This window comes from Rhea americana, unplaced genomic scaffold (assembly GCF_003343005.1).
Source record: "Rhea americana isolate MKP2758 unplaced genomic scaffold, rheAme1 scaffold_155, whole genome shotgun sequence".
In the NCBI taxonomy this organism is placed as follows: Eukaryota; Metazoa; Chordata; class Aves; order Rheiformes; family Rheidae; genus Rhea; species Rhea americana.
Window position 1 is genome coordinate 869,782 of NW_028185650.1, and position 18,084 is coordinate 887,865.

The window sequence follows — 18,084 nt, forward strand, 5'->3', positions numbered from 1 at the left end:
AAGTACTGGCACAATCAGAGCAGGTGATGCCTTGTGTAAGCATGCTGAAGAGTAACTTTGCATTACATATATTTCTCTACTATATAAATGTGCTACTCAGCTATAGCTTACTTACACCAGAAAAACAAATGTCTCGCACAAACTTTGTTCCCCACTTTGTAGCTACAATTTTATTATGATGTCACTTTTTATCACCCTTCAAACAATCTCCACTTAAGCAAAGGTCCACTCATCCCAGGGCTCCGTTCAGTGGCATCTTGGAACAAGTAAGCATTTTAATGCAATTCTATAAGCAGCATGCTAATATCAGTCATGACAATCAGTTTTACTGTAGTATTATATACTTTATAAATATGTAAAAGGAAACAAGTGAAATTCAGAGCAGGCTTGTCAGAGACCAAAACTATTCCATGTAACTCCTAGGTAAATGGTGCTTCTTATGGGTCAGCTGTACTTTTGGCCCTTTTCTGGTCTCTCTCTGAATGTACCCCCATATGATCCACCCCTGCTGTGTGAAAGTCCATTGATTCCCCTGACTGGGCTCAGGTTCCAGTCTACATATAAACCTTTTCATATTGATCCACTCTTACCCACTTCAAGTTTCTCTTCCTCTTGAGAAACCCCTACAGAAATAAATACTGAAGCCAGTAACAGCCTTCCTAAAATAAAATGTAGTTTAACTGTAATAGTAGCAACAAGGTGGAATCTAAAAGAAAAAAAGATTTTGAAATAAAATCTAGTTGTGCCTACTCTAGCTGAATTCTAATCTTCTGGGATGATTCAACACCAGGTATATCTGTATGCCAGCTTGGTCCCTGCCAGTCACTACCCCAGCAAGCACCATTGTACCCAGAGAGAGTTCCTCCCCCTTCCTATTTGTTGGGCTTTTCTGACTTTGTTAATCCAAAACTGGTTTTGGATTAACATTGGAGATTTCTATGCCAGCTGTCCAATTATCACTATGTAATACCACTTGCAGGCTTCATTCATGGATTCCATAGCTCTTGGGTTTGCCCTGCTGATTCTTTTGTTTCTTTATTTTTCAAAATCAAAAGCATGTTATTAAATTAAACTCAGAAATTATGCAATAACCATCCTTCACAGACAGCAAATAATGAAAGAGTATATACAGCATCCAAAAACATTGCAGAGGWGCTCCAAATCTATCACTGGAAAGAGGAAAATTTCCGAATAGCACCATCCTGAAATAGTTCAGTGAAGTTAGGAAGTGGTTATAACAAACTTCTGGATAGGAATGTACTAGGAAATTTAACAGTCATGGGAATCTGTTTTCAACTGCTATCTCCAGACTGCTCTTTACCAGCTCTAAGTATGGAACCATCCAGGGTAGGCAGATCTCATCTGACAGAAATTGTTGTGCAGGTATCCCAAACTGAGAAGTAACTACTGTTCATGATATTAGGGCACAAGAGGATAACTTGAAATCAGAGGGAATTAATCGTACAGTTGGTATTAACATATGGATGAAACATTTCTTTAAAAGTTCAAACAGCAACTATCAGCTGAACAAAGTTGGCACAATGATGACAAATGAGTTTTGCAATTGTGCTATTTTTACAATGTAATACAGATACTGTATAAAAGAACAAATGTTGTGTATATGTTCAATGCCAAACCTAAACTGTTGCTAACAGTGTTGTTATGATGTGATTAAAATGTCACCATCATTACTTGCTGAAAAGAGTTTTATTTTTCTCCCTCAGCAAGTGTTTTTATTACTGGAGCTTTACCAGACATGTTTGTGAGAAAGAAAGGTGAAGGAATAACCCAACTCAAATATTTAAAAGCATTTAACCATTCTGGCTCATTGACAACTGTACTCTCTCTCTCTGATTTTTAAGAGCTGCTGACGCCTCATGGAAAAACTTTGAAAAACACGGTATTGAAAAACAATTTTGCCAATGTGTCACATTTTCTGTCTTATCCCTTCCTTCGCTCCTCACTAGTAGGAGAATCTACATGAAAACAGAACCTTGATTCTTTACGTACAGAAAATTTGGATGTGAGCTCTGCCAAAGCATGTGGGTGTTTGGATCCTGTCCGTTTAAGAGAGGCATTCAACTTCAGATCCAGGCTCAATCTTCGAAGTTCACAATAAATGCTTAGATCCAGGATTTTGTTCTGATCCATCTCTAATACTAAGAAGTCATCTGCTGCCTGTTCTGCATATTAAGCTACAGAGTTCTGCTGAGGGTCTTAYAGGTGGCAGCTCAGGTCAACATTTGCTGCCAAAGTATAACCATAGAGGTCTGCTGAATTTCGTAGTGGGGGAGAGATTCTGAAAATTTAAGGGGAAAAAAACAGAATTTTCTGTGGTAGAGAGATTGCCTTGAAATCTGTCTCTCACAGTGACATAACTTCATAGACTTCAGAGAAATCACACTGACTGTCAGTACAAATGAAACAGCACAGTCTCAAAAAACTCGCTGAAACAAACTAAGTGAAACAGATTGGTGTTTGCACCAATAGATTGGTGCAGTCCAATAGACTATATATAATGGATCAGAAACGGAAAGCTAAAGTTTTATAAAGCTGATTTTTTCACTTTCAGTGCATTGGAAAAACAGATTTCAGTTCAGCCACAAAAGCTCCTGCTGCCTTAAAAGCATGGAAAACACAGATTTGTCTCAGATCTCCCACTCTGTGAATTACTATGAGTAGAAGAGGACAAACCAACCATCTTCCCCTCTTCAGTTCACAAAGATGCCAAAGCAGACATAACTAAAAAAATGTGCAGAAAGGCATGTTTCTATGTGACCTTGCCCATCATTTTATCAAAACACTTCTACCTTCACTGACATTCACCCCAAGGATGTTGAAGCAAAGCAAGAGAGGAAGACCAGCACGCAGACTTCTAGTCTGCTCCAAGAAATGCTTTTCATCAGTGGTTTTTCATCAGTGATCCACTGATGAGTGGGATATTTGAGGAAGACTGACAGATTTGTAAGCATCCCAGTTTTGTATTTCACTGCTGCCAAGTCACAAGACAAAAATACACATCTAGTAGAGGACTAAAAATCTAGAAGTTTGAAAGCAGCGAGTTGACAAACCAAACACGCTGGGAAAAAAAAGTGAAAACATTATGCTAGATAAAGCAGCCTCGAGGTTTCTGAAGTGTCACCAATTTGATCCCCTTGAATTGTGCAGTATCATATTACTAGATGACTTCTTGCACAGACTTCAAAAAGGCTACTTAGTTTGAGCAAAGAAATCAGAATTTGCCCCCACAACACCATGGTCCCTTCTGCTTAAAACTGGAGACAAGCAATAATTGCTACAAGAAATGAGAAAAAATAAAATAATAATAATAAAAAAAGGACTAATTCTCCACTGTCTTGCACCTCGTGTGGTCATTTACATCTGGTCAAAGCGAATGTGAAACACTTTCAAGCCGCAGAAGCAGTGACTTACACTCACTTCCATGGCATAAAGCGTAAGATTGAAGAATCAGGCCCTTTCTCACAAACAAACGTCCTCGACAATGAATGAAATACAGGATGTGTAATTTAGAAAGGTTGCCATAAGGCAGCAGCTGCTCTTTATAGAAGAATCTGCTTCCGATCTCCCAAGGTTCTCAAGCCATAGCCTTGGTAATAACATGCGGGGTGCAAAAGATGATGACCAGCTAAGGCCATCGGTTTCCTTTCTGGGCAGGAATCCCAGCATAACAGATACTTATGCATATTCTGTCCTCATTTTATCTAATTACAAATATCTCTCTAGGGATGGGGAGGGGAAAAAAGGTTTGATCACTCGATTTTAGGCCACTTATGCAAGGGATTTCTGGGATATGCATTGATCCAAAGAGTATTGTAATATTTTAAAAGTTCCCAGACCTCTAGTTAAAAAAAAAATCATTTTTTCCTATTACATGAGTTGTTGAAACTGACCAATAGGAAAGAGTTGAATCACATAACGCCATAACATAGGTATGTTTAAAATGCCAACACACTGATTAACTAACAATATCATTTCTTCCTTGGCATCACCTGTAAATACATTCTTTCTTTCCTATATTATGCGCACACACAAATATACACATACTATGCATACACACTATTTTCTCTGAATGGGATCCATAGCATCAGAGGAAAATGGAGTAAAGTCGTTTGAGAATAATGAACTTTTTGCTGCTCATGTGGGTTTTACTTAATGGCTGCAACTCTGATGAAAGACACAACACATACATTGTGAACTGTTAAAAACCACATCTGGGCATGGTCTAATTAAGTGAAACATTTTAATATTTAGTGGAATTGCTCCTGCTTGCCCTAGGTCAGGCTGGCTTAAAGTTTCCTGCAGTCCAAGAGTAGGTACAAAATTGTACACTTTCATCACTATCACAAAGTTCTTCAAACCCACTCTTGAGGAGCCCTCCTTAAGTATTGGAAGAGTGGACAGTACAGCAGAACTTGGCAAATTTCTTTAAGATAAAAAYACAAAAAGCATCTGAAGCCTGTGTGGAAAGACTGGAGATGTTATTGGCTGAATAATTAAGAAAAGGACACTAGAATTAAGCAGGCACCCTTCAAGAATGGAAAACAGTAGTAATAGAAGAAAATAGCATCTTAAAACCATCAAGAAGCATTGCTATAAAGGGAGAACTGCCGAAGTCAAGAGTTAGAACTCATGAAAGCTATTAAACAAATAGTAGATACCCTTCMGTCATCAAAATAAAGGCGCACAAAGAAATTTCAGCTGCTTTACAGTGAGAATGAGACATAGGTTAAACATAATGTAGATACAGGCTAAGAACTAAAGGAATGCTGTGCCTCAGTTTGCAGTGGGATGYCTGAGGTGGAAGTCACAAAGGCATTCCGCAGTCAAGTCACAAGACCTGAATAACCTCTGCCCAAGAACTGGGACATGAAACTACACTGCTGCTAGCAAGTACCTCAGATATATTTAGCAAATCATGGTCAGTACCATATTTCTGAAAATAGAAAGCAAAAGAAAAATACCTATCTTTTTAACTGTTCTAAAATCTTGCAAACTATTGCAATAAGGATAATTGAGCCTGAGTTTATTCACACCAAGTTTAAGAGCAATATAATCAAAAACATGATGGAACAAGGAAAAGATGCAAGAGTCATAGCTTATGCCAGGGTAGCTTGACATCTTGCTTTGATAAAATACTGATACTGTAGATATCTATTTCTCACAAATTTGTACTTTCATAAAACAGTTGATACAGTACTATATGAGGAATTGGAACTACTAAAAATGAAGAAGATTATGATTAGTGCAAGGGTGATGATATGTCTGAAAAACTACAGAACGATGCTTGGATGCAGGGAACGTGGTAAGAGACAGTAATTGGCTGAAGGGAGGTCACTGCTGGAGTCCCAGAAAGGACAGGTCTAAAGACTAAACTTCTTTAGTATTTTCATTAATGACCTTGGCACAAAAAGTAGATATGCTGATAAAAGCTAATCAGCGATAAAMGTTCAAGGGACATCAAAGAAGTTAAGAATATTGAGGAAAAAAAGAATTTGGTGGAATTAATTTAATACAACTTTCAGTTAAAACCCTGGAGATCATTAGTTCAACAACAACAAAAAAAGAGCACAAGAAACATAACAGTACCAGCCTATCAGAGGATGACTATGAAACACCAAGGGRATACAGCTACCAACAAATACAAAGGCAAAGTACTCCCGGAAGAGGTAAAAATTAAAGTCACTGTTGAGGGCAGTGGCAAGACCTCATCTGGAACACTCCGTACAATTCTTTCCACTCATATTCAAGAAAATTATTCAAGAAAGTTGAATGTGAGTAATCCGAGCTGGAGCTCGGAAGGTGGAAACAATAACTACTCCAAGGATCAAGAGAAAGGAAAAGATAGCACAGCTAGTTTGGTATATCAAAACTAAAGCTGAGAGGGCTTATGATGGTGTTGTACAAAGGCATGATGGTGGAGARGAAGACATAGAGGGAGCAATACTATTTAAACTAACGACCTCATGCTGGCACCAAAACAAATGAGTATAAACTGGTCACAAGTAGGTCTAGGCTAGGGATTAAAATGCTATTTCAAGCCATCAGAGCAGTGGGTTTTGGAACCCTCCCAAGAGGAGTAATGGCAACAAACAGTCCAAGTGGGGATTTAAGACAAGGACTTTTCAGTTTATGAAAGGGATTATCTGACATGGTACCAGGGGACTGGACCTAAGACCCACAAACCCTCTTCAAAACCTACACTGCTATTAATTGAGCCTCTGTGGCCAATTTCATCCTTGTCTGTTCATTTGAAAGTACCCACAAAGGAACCAATTAGTGCCAACTGGGATGGGAGCTTTTATGATAGAGTTACTTGTCCACTAGAAATAGAACCAGGATCACCTACACACTCAAGATATTAAAGCCTCTAGCTTTAACAGGTACTCTAGCCCAATCTGAGCTGGAAAAAAAAAAGGCAAAAAAAAAAAGTTCAAGGCTTTGTTGTAGTCCCTCAAGTGCTTTGCCAAGATACTACAAGTGTCAGTGTTCAAACCCTACCTCCAGATATAGAGAGGTGGACAGAATTCCTTTCAGAGGTGCTCTACATCAAATCCTGCAGGCTAGCATCTCCAGGACACTCTAGCCTTCAAGAACTCACTACTGATCTGTTCATTTGTGTTAGCCACCTAGCCAGAAGAGACCTCTAGGCTGTGGGTGCTGCCTGGAAAACTGTATGAGAACCGCTGTTCAGCTTAAGAAGATCATTCTCATCAACAAATCCAAAATGTAAGGGAGACAAAATGAGACAAATCAAAAGAAACATCCAGGTTTACCAAAACCCGCTCAGAATAAGACTGAAAATTGCATGTAATTTTAGTATCAGTGTAAAACCTTAACACTCAGCACGTCAGTTGGTGCCCTCTTGGAAAAAAATAGTATTTATAAAGACAAAAGCAAAAGATCAAAGTCCTACAGTCCTGAAAATAGACATTTTGGAGGGAAAAAAATGACAGGTCTTGATTGATAACCGTGCTATAGGAAAACTGCACATAGGAAGCAAAGGCTTGTGCAGGAAGTTACCATTCCAAAACCCTGCTGCAGCAGAAAAGGCACATGTGGCTGCTAGAGCAGAAGATGGGCATGGTTAATTGACAGGGAAAGTTTAGCAGAGATGGAATTAATGCAAAGAGCTCAGAGTCCATGCATACAATTCTGTTACCAAGGCAAAGAACCATTTGGCTTGAATCGCAATCCATTTTCCAGTCAGAGCCTTTCCCAAAGCCAGCATGCTGACCTCTCACTGTTCCTCCTCTTCCTCTCTGAGGGATGAGTAAAGGAGAAGGTAGCTGGTAACAACAACCTAGGAAACAGCCTGCACTTTGAGGGCTGGCCAAATTTCAACTTTGCAAGGTGTGCATTCAGCAGTGAGGAATTCTGAAGACATATCAGGAAATCAGCCCTTCCCTCTCCCAYTCCAGCATTTTGTAGAAAAGCTAGTTATGGAAACAAAACTACAAAGTTAATAACAAGGGAGGAGGGAATTTACTTTGACATCTACTCAGCAGAATAAAGCCCTGAACCAGGTACATCTGCAAGCTAGTGGGATGAAGAATTTCAAAAGTTACTGCAGAACTGCAGCAAGAGCATGGAAAAAAAAAAGCAGGCCCAAACAATTATTTTTTCAGATTAAACTGGGCTGCAAAGGAAGATACAAAAGACAAACACAAACCACAGACCAGATGACAGAGACGAACTTATGCGGCAACATGCTGCCAGTATTTTGATAAGTAGCACCCACAATCATGTTCCTTCCAACTTGTATCTCAGGGTTACTCTCCTCAGGAAGAGAGGACCAGATTTGGGAACATGCTAATTTGTTTTGCCTTTTTAACAAATGGCAAACTTGCACACAGTTTTAAGTAGCTCTGTAAAATAAATTGAGTCAAACTGTTCTCATGCCAATGACTTCATTGAATTTGATGCATGAATTAAACTGACAATGTTGTCTGCTGCATAGCATGTATGTTTTGAAATGCAGGGAGAGTATATTTTCAACTACTTGTCACTTGGTGCAATCTGGTTCATTTCAGAGGTAAAATATTTGTACCCCAACAGTGACTTTATCAGTTCCAGGCATAAACCACTGCCTTTAAGGATGGCTTAGCAATATTCATCAGTGAACTCCTTCCATCAGCATTAGGCAGACRGTCTCAACTCAGTCTACCACTCTTCCTGCATGTCCCCAGTTTCAGTCTGGCTACGGAAGGCTTCCCACTCCCTTTCAACACATCACTCATCTATTGTCTAACACGCAAKACCAAAAGCAAAGCAACGTGGCTTCTCTGCCTCTGTGTCTGTCAGGGGCTCATGGTGTGGCCCTACCCATCCAGCGCATATAATTTCTCCTGTCAGAAGAACGGCAAAAATAATCCCACAAAATGGATCGTAATGCTTSCTTTAAGTATGATTAGAAAACATTTTCCTGCTCTGGCACGGAAGTGCCACATACTTAATATTACAAAGAACAAACAGTTTTCCTAATTCTTTTATCCTGTACCTCCTGCAATCCTCACTGTAGGATATGCAAAGAGAAAATTGCTAYTAGGAGAAGTTTTGCATAGTTGCTTTCTGCTCAATTTGAAGAAATCTCACTTGGGGGAGTTATTCACAGTAGGCAAAGAGAATCTTTTGCTGGGAAAGAGGGACTCTCATTTAGGCCTGTATTCATATACAGGAAGTTAACTACATTTTAACAACATGTAATTACATTAATGCCTCCTTTACTCAGCCTGCCTTGCATGAGAGTCATACCTGACTGTGCAAATAAACTCATGACTTACCCACACCATACAACAAGTCAGAGGTCAGATTTAATTCAGCTGGCTCTGATCTGCCATGCTGTAACCACAAAACAAAGCTGCCTTGCCCTGCRCACCGATGCAGAACACAGAAGCGAATCTTGCTCTGAGCACAGCACCAAAATGCATCACCTTAAACTCCCAACCTTCCTCCACCACACTGTGTAGATCACAGGGAGTCCCAGTCCAGAAGCCATTAAAAACACTCCTCCTTCTTCGGTCTGAGGGGCCTGAACTAAACATTTCATTTTGGGAAATGACTCAGGAAGAACATGTTAGGAAGCAGAGCAACAAACAACAAATAAGGAGGATATAAATCCAGATAAAATATTAAAATCATTAAAGGGTTGCTGTTCCCTGAAGGTTGGAAAAAACGAAGAGAGTTAATTAAAAGCAATCTCCACACAGTGCTGAGCCAGCCTGCCCTGATAAATCAACAGCTAGGACTGTGCTTGTAGAGGTCAATGGGGGAAAGAGGTTGGGAAGCAGGGGAGAGGAAAGCTAGGAGAAGACAGAACTTTTAGCTGAGACTATCAACAAAAAAGAATCAGTCAGTGACAGGAAACTGAGGGAGAAGAAAAGGGTTTTCCACACATTTCCTACCAAAACTTTTTGCTTAGATTTTTGCCTGAGGAATGCCTGTTTGCCATCGACATTACACCAGCTAGCCTGATGAAGTTAATCTTCATTTGTGTCAGCGTAGGAGAAGACAGAGAGGTGACAATTCTTCAGGGCTTCATCCTCCCCGAGGAGGTATTACCGTCACATTCATCCACATGCCATTTGACCACTRAGGACTAACATCACCAAAATTAACAGAGCGGCACATCCTTGGTAAAGAAGTACTTCCTAAAAATCAAGGTTTGGGAATCAGTCAGATATGATGAAGCAGTAAAATAAGCATCTCAGTGCTGCAGCTGAACCACACCTGAGGAGAAGGAGCTCATCACAGAGCGCTTCCGTCACCAACCCTTATCCATCGCATCTTGCAAGCCTCTAAGCCTGCACTGGTCCAACTATAAAAGTTGCTGACCTCTGAATTAAAACTGTGCCCCTAAATTGTTCCGTATTTCACATCAACAAGCATATGCTGATGAATTGAAAACTGTAAGAATAGACAGTCCATAAAAATCACAAAAATCCACAGTCTTCAAAACATCCCTTGCTAGTTAAAAAAAAAAAAGAAAAAAAGGCAATCAGGGTAAACTTGTAGATACAAGTGGGCTCATGTTATAATTTCTGATATGGGACACTGGTGTATAATTTACTTGAACGCTCAATAGAATATCAGCCACAAGCATTATGCACTTTTTATTCACGGTCAAGACCAAAGGACTTTAGCAATTAAACAGCCTTCTGAACCACTGTTTCCATTATTCCTTCCTCAGACTGCATAGGTTTTAAAGTAACCGTAAACATGAAATATATTTGGGCCCATCAGTGACTAACCACAATCTGTCAGGAAACAGTACTGGGGCCAAAATACTTGAAGAGTCACAAATCCATGGATTACTTTGTCTGGACCATTTTTGCAGGAAATGGAAATATGGATATTACTTTTCCCTTAATGAAATAATATTAACTTTGTGYCTCCATTGTAAGTTTCCCAACAGCATAGTTCACTGAATACTGAACTGTCTGGGATACGACCCCAGCCATTTCAATTTTTCCTCCTAGCTCTGTGACTAGACACACGTTAGGCTGTGGAGCCATGAGACTGCAAACATGCTAGAAACTYCAAAGTTCTTCGAACCAGATCAAAAATGTCATGGCTACATGACATAAAGCACTGAACTAGCATTCACTCGCTCTTCCAAAACCTGAAAAAACACTCAAAATTTTTGAAAAGGTAATTTTGTTCCAACGGGCATGATCTATTTTCCTGTGGTTAGCAGGGAGCCAACTCAAAGCACAGAAGAGCATAAGCACTGTATTCTGCGTTTTGGCAGCAGTAGCATGCCCACATCTGATCAGATCAAATCTGCACCGCCAGCTGATACGGGAGGACAGACTGGAATTAGCCAACATAGAATATGGCCTTATTTCACTGCTCTGCACCTAATTTTCTTTGCACTGTCCAACCTATTTAGACTTTTGAGACCTACAAGGCAAGAACCATTAAACCATGTGTGTGTAAAGATTCTAGCACAATGTCTGAACTGGGGCCTCCTGGAGCTGTTTAAATAACAACTTAATGATCGCCCCAACCAGGCTGCCCTTTACAACATGTAAAGGAACCAAAATGAGGGGGGGTCTGGTGGAATCTTGCAGTGGAAGATGCTATAAATTACATGGGGTTCCTTTCCTTTGCATACTTAGATTTTATATTCATTTATAAAATTACCAGAAAGTACAGATAGCATTATCAGATAGGTATGAGGACTGATGCAACTCAGTGTTGTATGAATGGAGAGATGATCCTCACTCAGATTGGATCAGTTCCTTCACAGGGGATTGCAATTTTAAATGACACTTCCAGCCTTTCTCACCAAAAGAGTAACATTGATGTAGTCAGTGTCCCCATCAGCACCTGAGCAGGGGATTTTTTCCCAGCTGCAGCTCAGTAGAACGCAAAATCCATGACTCAGGATTTGGCAAGCACATGCTGCTGATCACAGCCACCCAGTGAACACTCATCAGTACCCATCCTTGCCCTGCTCTTGCTGCTCGAATGACTCCCTGGAAAGCCTCCCCCTCAGATAGTGCTGGGAAGCCAGAAAACCTCCCACGCAGCTGGAATTGCAAGTCCCTCACCGCACCCAGCTCAGGCAGGTAACCTGACAACTGAGACGCATGCTGACATACTCCTGCTATTCCCATGCTGGAGGAGATGGCGGTGCAAGAATGGTATTTGCCAGCAACCATTAAGATGCCACATTATTCTTTCTTGAGACATTTGCTGGGAATCTGTGATTAAAATATGCTCTGCTGGAAAATAAACCATATGTAACAATTAAACAATTAAAGAATGTGTCATATTTCTAGTAATTTAGACTACTATAGATAAATAAGAATTGTAAATATTCAGCATTCAAGCACTCACTTATGCTGTTTGTTTGTGTGTTACTTATCAATTATCTTAGACAGTGAAAGCAGACTGGATAGTTTCTCTTCTCTTTTGAAAGGAAAATCACTTTCTGCTTCTCATGCACTAGCCCAGTGTAATGGGGTTTGCTTCACAAACTGTAGAGAAGTCTTTAAAAAATAAAAAGAAGCACTTCTGTTTGAAAGAAATTGAAAAATATTAAGACAAGATTTTAAAGTATGCTATCTCCAGATCATGTTTAGTGAGATTGCTTTCCTTAAAAGAAAAAAGAATAAATAAAATTGGGACCTATGCTAAAGAAGCAATTAACACGACTGAGTCTGTCTGTGCTGGGCAAAACTTCCAGGCARGGACAAAAGAGCAGTACAGTCCTAATGAAGCCCTCAGCACAGGCCTTAAGCAATGTTGCCTTGGTGCTGCTTCTCCGCATGTGGGAGTATGTCACCCAAACCAGAGACTCCTCAGATCAGAGGTCTGCCTGTCCACGGGGAAAAAAAAACAGAGCTTCCAAAACAGATTCATTCTTCTCCTGCAAGTCCTCAGGGATAAACAATGCAGGGATGGTTCTTGCTCAAGGCAACATCACATACAGACAACACAGGGATGAGCCCAGAATAAATACCAAGATAGTAAAATTGATCTACCAAGCAAAGAAATTCAGCTCTGACATGAAAGAYAATTCAGAGTAAGAAAACATCAGTCCAAGCAAAGGGCAATTTTAAAGAACACATTATTCCCAGACAATGGACACCTTGGGATGTCTCATTTCTAGATACCAGAGGTATGGCCAACTGTCACAAATTGCAGAAAGCAGATACACAAGTTGGACAAAGTCTGGTTTTCAGAGCAACCTCAGAATACAACTTCTGGTTTTAAGAAGGCAGGCTGCACAGAGGCTGAGCCATGTTGCTTTTACCACAGTTCATCCTGACTTTGACTAAAGACAACTAAAGACAATACTATGTTTCACTTTTTGTTCTGGASGTCTGCATGGTCTGGGTAATTACTCCCATTTGGATACTGCAACATTAGGATCCCAGTCCACTGGATATGTGCTTGCCTTGAAATTATTTCACTTTCAAAAAGATCAGATCTTTAGGCCTTTGTAGTCACCTTATATCCCATCTGAGTTAGTTCAATATTACTTTCACACACCACAAATAAGAGGTTTTTAAAACCTTTTTTCAGTGACATTTTTATGACACAAGCTCCATCCATCCATACAACCAGACGGGCTGTGAAAGGCTGGAACACCAACAAAACAAGATTATAAAAGCACTACAACAACTAATCATGCATAAGTTACTCATGCGCCCAGATAAAACGCTGTAACTAGTAACATAGAATTTTTCAGACACTTCCATATTCAAACCAGCATATCTTCAGGTCTTCATATCTTGGCTTCTCCCTTAAGACAACTTTGGGGTTTATGCCGATATTTCCCTGTACACATACAGCAATATTCATCTATCGTTTTCTCTGAGGGCTGGTGGTGGGGTATAGAAAAAAGAGTTGCCATGTTGACAACAGTTTTGGCCTGAAATGCATTGCACTTTGGCTTGTTTATGTTTTTAAGTGACTTCAGTGCCACACTGGACAATTCACAGAGACTTTGATAAGTGATTTAATGAACCCAACAACCTTATTAAASAGAAGAAAATTCCCTTTTGTAAAGCCACATTAAAAACACCTTTGCATCACTTAGAAGTACTGAACGAGCAACGTAACTGTCTGTCTATTTTACTGCTTCCACCTGCTGGAAGAGGCAACTGTGGATTATACTTTCACTTTAACATAAAAATCAGCAACCAGACACTTTTGCTACAGCATCCAAAAAAAAAATCAGTCTTCATCAGCACTTAATGACAATTTGGGGTTGATTCAAGGAAGGATAACAAGACGTGGAACCTTTCAGCCTGAGTCCCCAGCTTGAACTGAAGTTGAGTTATCAGTGACGAAATACTCTTGCCACTCGAGAACATCCCACACTGCTCTGTTGCCTACATGAAACAGGGATGGGTGCACAGACCATTTCTTCACTAAAAGGTATCTCATGCCATAGAGTTCATCGTAATACGAAAGGCCAGCTGGCAGCCCAGGGACCAGAGGTGGCTCTCAAGGCAAATTTTTCTGAGAAAATACAGCAACTAGAAAACCAACCATTGCTGTGTGTGCAAGGAAATGCAGGTACAGAACAAGCCTAGCAGGGTTTACCAGGTCAGCTCTGGTGTTGCACGCACAACATTGCATTGATCTGGTCCCAAAACACCCGGCTGGAAATAAGTGCCCCTAACCACACCAAAGTTGTCCAACAATATTGTCAGCAAGTGACCTGGTCTAGCAATGGAGACTTAGCCTTTTTGTCCCAGAGGCAGTCTTAAGCAAAAGAAAGGGAAAACACCACCGTCGCTACGCAGAGGCCAAACCACTCAAAGGCAACAGCTCCACTTGTGAACATTCAGGCAGAGAATGACAATGTGAGTGAATCTCACATGCAAAAAAGCAATAGCCTAACATATGTTCCAGTTAGTATGTTTAATTGACAACCTGAAATAAAAGTCAGCTGCAGGAGTAAAGACAGAGAAGAGTGGGGGAATCAGCTCTTCTGCTAGATAAGACTTGGTAAATTACAAGATCTTAATTACATTAAATGCATTATGGTACCATATGCACATCACTAATAAGGCAGAAATTGAGAAAATGTGACTAAATGTTAGGACTGGAAGTTGCATTGCTGAATTCTAGACTTGGTATTTGAACTGGAAAGTTTCTAACCACTTTGTCTTAGTTTAGGCGTCCATAAAGCAAAGGCAATAATCCTTTCTCCATAGGGGTGTTGAGAGGTTTAATTAATTAATGTTTACAAAGTCCACTGAGGTTTTAAGTCATTCACAATACTTCTTTAACTGTATTTGTTTCCTTTACTGCATTGTTCAAATCTCTCTGTATTAAGATACCCAAAAGAGAAGAAATTGGAAAGTAAAACTATGGAGTTTATGAAGTATACAGGCTACTGGAAAAAACAACCCAACAAACCTAGCATTTCAAATCCACCGCTGTCCCATCGGAAGTATCTGAATATCGCCTTTTTTTAACAGATTAAGAAGAACATGTTTATCCAGACACCTGCTGCCTTTCCCTTGCAGATCTGTTAAATCTCTGATATTTTTGCCTTTAGCACCATGTTGGTAAACAGCAAGGTATTAAATGGCAGAAATAACGGGCAGTTGTGTCTGATTGATTGGATTGCCAGAGGAAGTGGAGATGAGCAAAGGCATGAAAGCACCAAAAGACATTCAGCTAGTGAGAAAAGGGAGATATGCAGAGAAAGAGGCAAGCTGAGTGTAAGGAGTTGTCGGTCATTAATAAGGGACTCCATGGACTGAGCTTGCTCTATGTAATGCATTCCCACAGATGCTCAGGTACACTGGAATACATTATCCCGAGAGGACTAGTCTAGCATGAACAAGGCCACATATGTGTCCAAGTGCCGGAGAGGAACTGAATATTGGACACACTTTAAYGCATAAGCACACACAGGGAGCTGCGTGATACCTGAGCTAGGATTTTTCAGTCTCTACATTGTCCCCCATCTCAGAGCAAAACCTTTGTGTGGCCAGTTTCTGTAGGGGGCGTCTGTGGCTTTTGAGATACAATCAAAACGCAGACAGAGGAAATGCAAATGTCATTCAGCTCCCTTTCATTGTCAGGAAGGACACATGAGGATAAAATACTGTGAACTGCATCTTTTCCCCTATTATGTGTCCTACTGCTTTTGTCCTAATTTACCCCATGCATAATTTATTTACATGTGTATTGTTTCCCGATCAGCAACTTTAAAGAATAAATGAAAATTATAAAATGTTTTATTAAACAAGTTGTTAATAAAAAATGCAGATGGTGTCAGGCAGCCAGCACCAATTCTGTTTCCTCTGCACAGCATTAGTACTTTGAAAAGCACATACAGAAAAGCGACCCAGCACTTGATGTCTATTGTTTCCTCTTCCCAAACCCCAGGGGCAAGGGGAGGGGAAGGGAGCTAATTAGAAAAGGCCTGATCCTGCCCCCTCCGACTTTAGCAGCAGCGGGATCGGGCCCCCAATTCGTTTAGGCGCAAGCACACGTTTGGCAGGATCCGTCCTCCCCGGGCAGCGCGGTGCCCCGAGGCCCCCGGGGCTGCGGAGCGCGAATCGCCGCCAAGTCCGGCGGCGGGGCCGGGCCGGGCGGGCGGCGGGGCCGGGCGCGCTCCCAGGCGGCCGCCGCCGCGCCGCGCCGCGCTGCGCGCTCCTTCCAGGCAGCTCCCGGCGTCTCCCCAAAGGCTTCCTCCCTCCTGGTAATATTTACACAGGCTCATAAACGTACGTGGCATTTTACAGCACAGGTGAGAAACTGTACGGTATGGCCCCGAATATTGCTGTCGTGCAGTTTAAGTTCCCGGTAATGAGCGGGAGTAATCTGCCTGGGTCTGAGCGACGCACGGCGGGGAAAGGGCATGGGGAGAAGTTGTTCTTAGGGCAGAAGTATTAAACGTGCCCTCAGACGGGCGGCACGCCGTCTGTTCTGTGCAGTTTTCACAGTATGTTCAGGCCCTCCCCCCGCTCCCCCGAAGATGCACGGACTTCTTTGATAAACCTTCTGACAACTGCACTCCCCTCTTCGGCAGATTTTTATAAGGTGCTATAGAAAGGTTGGCTAAATGAAAGCAAAGGTTTTCTGCCAGGATGGAGCAGGAGAAATGATAAACATGTCAGCACCCCCTTTCAGCCTGAGGCTTTCCTTCCCTCCAGATTGCAGAGACAGCGGCAGGAATCCCTGGAAAAAACGTCAAGTGTTTTTCCAACTCCAGCCGGAGAGAGTTGAGTCGAGGGAAAAAAAAAAGAAAAAAAAAAGAGAAAAACCTCGCAGCCCTAATTTCATCCCTAAAAACTCAAACGTATAAAAACACCCACTCAGCGCAGCCAGAAAGTGCAAACGAAGCGTCACCGCCAGGTACTCCGCTTTCTTGCTTTATTAGCAAGAGCGCTGCCCCCGTTAGCAGAAAAGTCGTTTGAAAAAGGTTAAGACAGCTCCTCTCCCCACATACGGTGCCAAATCCCACTCTCCCTAATGCCTTCAGGGATTAACGGTGTGTGCTGCAGACCATAAGGAAAATAAAGGACGCGATCCAGAAGACAACTGGCTCCCGCGTTCCCTCTCTTAAATCGGCCTTAATTCGAGATCGGAAACCCTCGCATATTTCTGCAGCAGAAGCACCTGCCCCCTCCCTTGCGCTCGCACTCGCTCTCTCTTGCTGTATTTCCCCAGCAAACAGTTGGCCAGATTCTGCCCGCGCAGACCTTGACTGCGTGTGCCCACCCTCAAGACGGAAACACGAGCAACTCTTCGCCACTTTTAAAAGCGAAAGCCTGTCATATGCAAAACAGATCTCCGGACTTCCTGCCCCAAATCAACCCTCAGTAATCCCGAGTCATTCATTTAACGTGCCTGTCTCTCCCCCTCTCCCTATCGCTCTCCCTCGCGCGCAGAGACACACAGAAACCTACGCGCAGTTGCAACGCCCCTGCTGCCCTGCTTGCAGACGGTCTGCGCAACCCCCCTGCCGTGAGCTGAGAAGCGATGCGGCCGAACCGTTCCCCCTCTTTAAGTCATCCCAACTCGGGAAAGATTTGCGAAAGAAAACTCCGACCCACGGTCGGAGCGCGGGGACGCGAGCGCTGAGGCGCGCCGCTCCCACGGGCGGCGCGTGCCCGCCGGGCGCGGCCGCGGCCGCGGGGCGAGCGAGCCCGGACAGCGGGCGCGGGACGCCGCCGGGAGCGCGCGCGCCCCGCGGGGTCCTCCGCGATCCGGCCGCCGCCGAGCTCCGCGCCGCGCCGAAGGCTGCGGGCAGCCCCGCCGCCGCCCTGCCCCCGGCCCGCGCAGCTCCCGCCCGCCCCGGAGCCAATTAGCGGAACGCAAATGTAACAAATTTTTCCCCCTCTTAATTTCAGCCCAAGACGTTAGTGTGTGTTGCACAGAAAAGAGAGTAGCGCAGGAAGAAAGGAGGGCGGGAGGAGAGACCAGCTGCGAGGCTGGAGGCACCTAGCTCAGGCTGGCAGCGAGCATCGGAAAGGCGCCTTTTTTCATATTTAAACCACGCGGAATATGTACATTTTTGATTCCTACTTACGCTTTCAGGGGGTTGTGAATGACAGTCGCCATTTTGCTACAATGTAACAGAAT

At 42.4% G+C, this 18,084-nt stretch overlaps 1 protein-coding gene across 7 annotated transcripts in view; it reads right to left on the reverse strand.

Annotated features, from left to right (window-relative positions):
* Positions 1–18,084, reverse strand: part of DPF3 (double PHD fingers 3) — a 164,350-nt gene extending 146,266 nt beyond the window's left edge. For 6 of the 7 annotated variants that reach the window (XR_014895220.1, XR_014895219.1, XR_014895218.1 and 3 more), the window contains exon 1: positions 18,032–18,061. Coding sequence is in view for 1 of the 7 variants with exons in the window: in XM_085299826.1 (XP_085155952.1) it covers positions 18,032–18,063 (32 nt within the window). In the remaining 6 variants the exon portion in view is untranslated. Of the gene's footprint in view, positions 1–18,031 lie in introns of all 7 variants that reach the window. The other variant, XM_085299826.1, reaches the window with a different exon arrangement.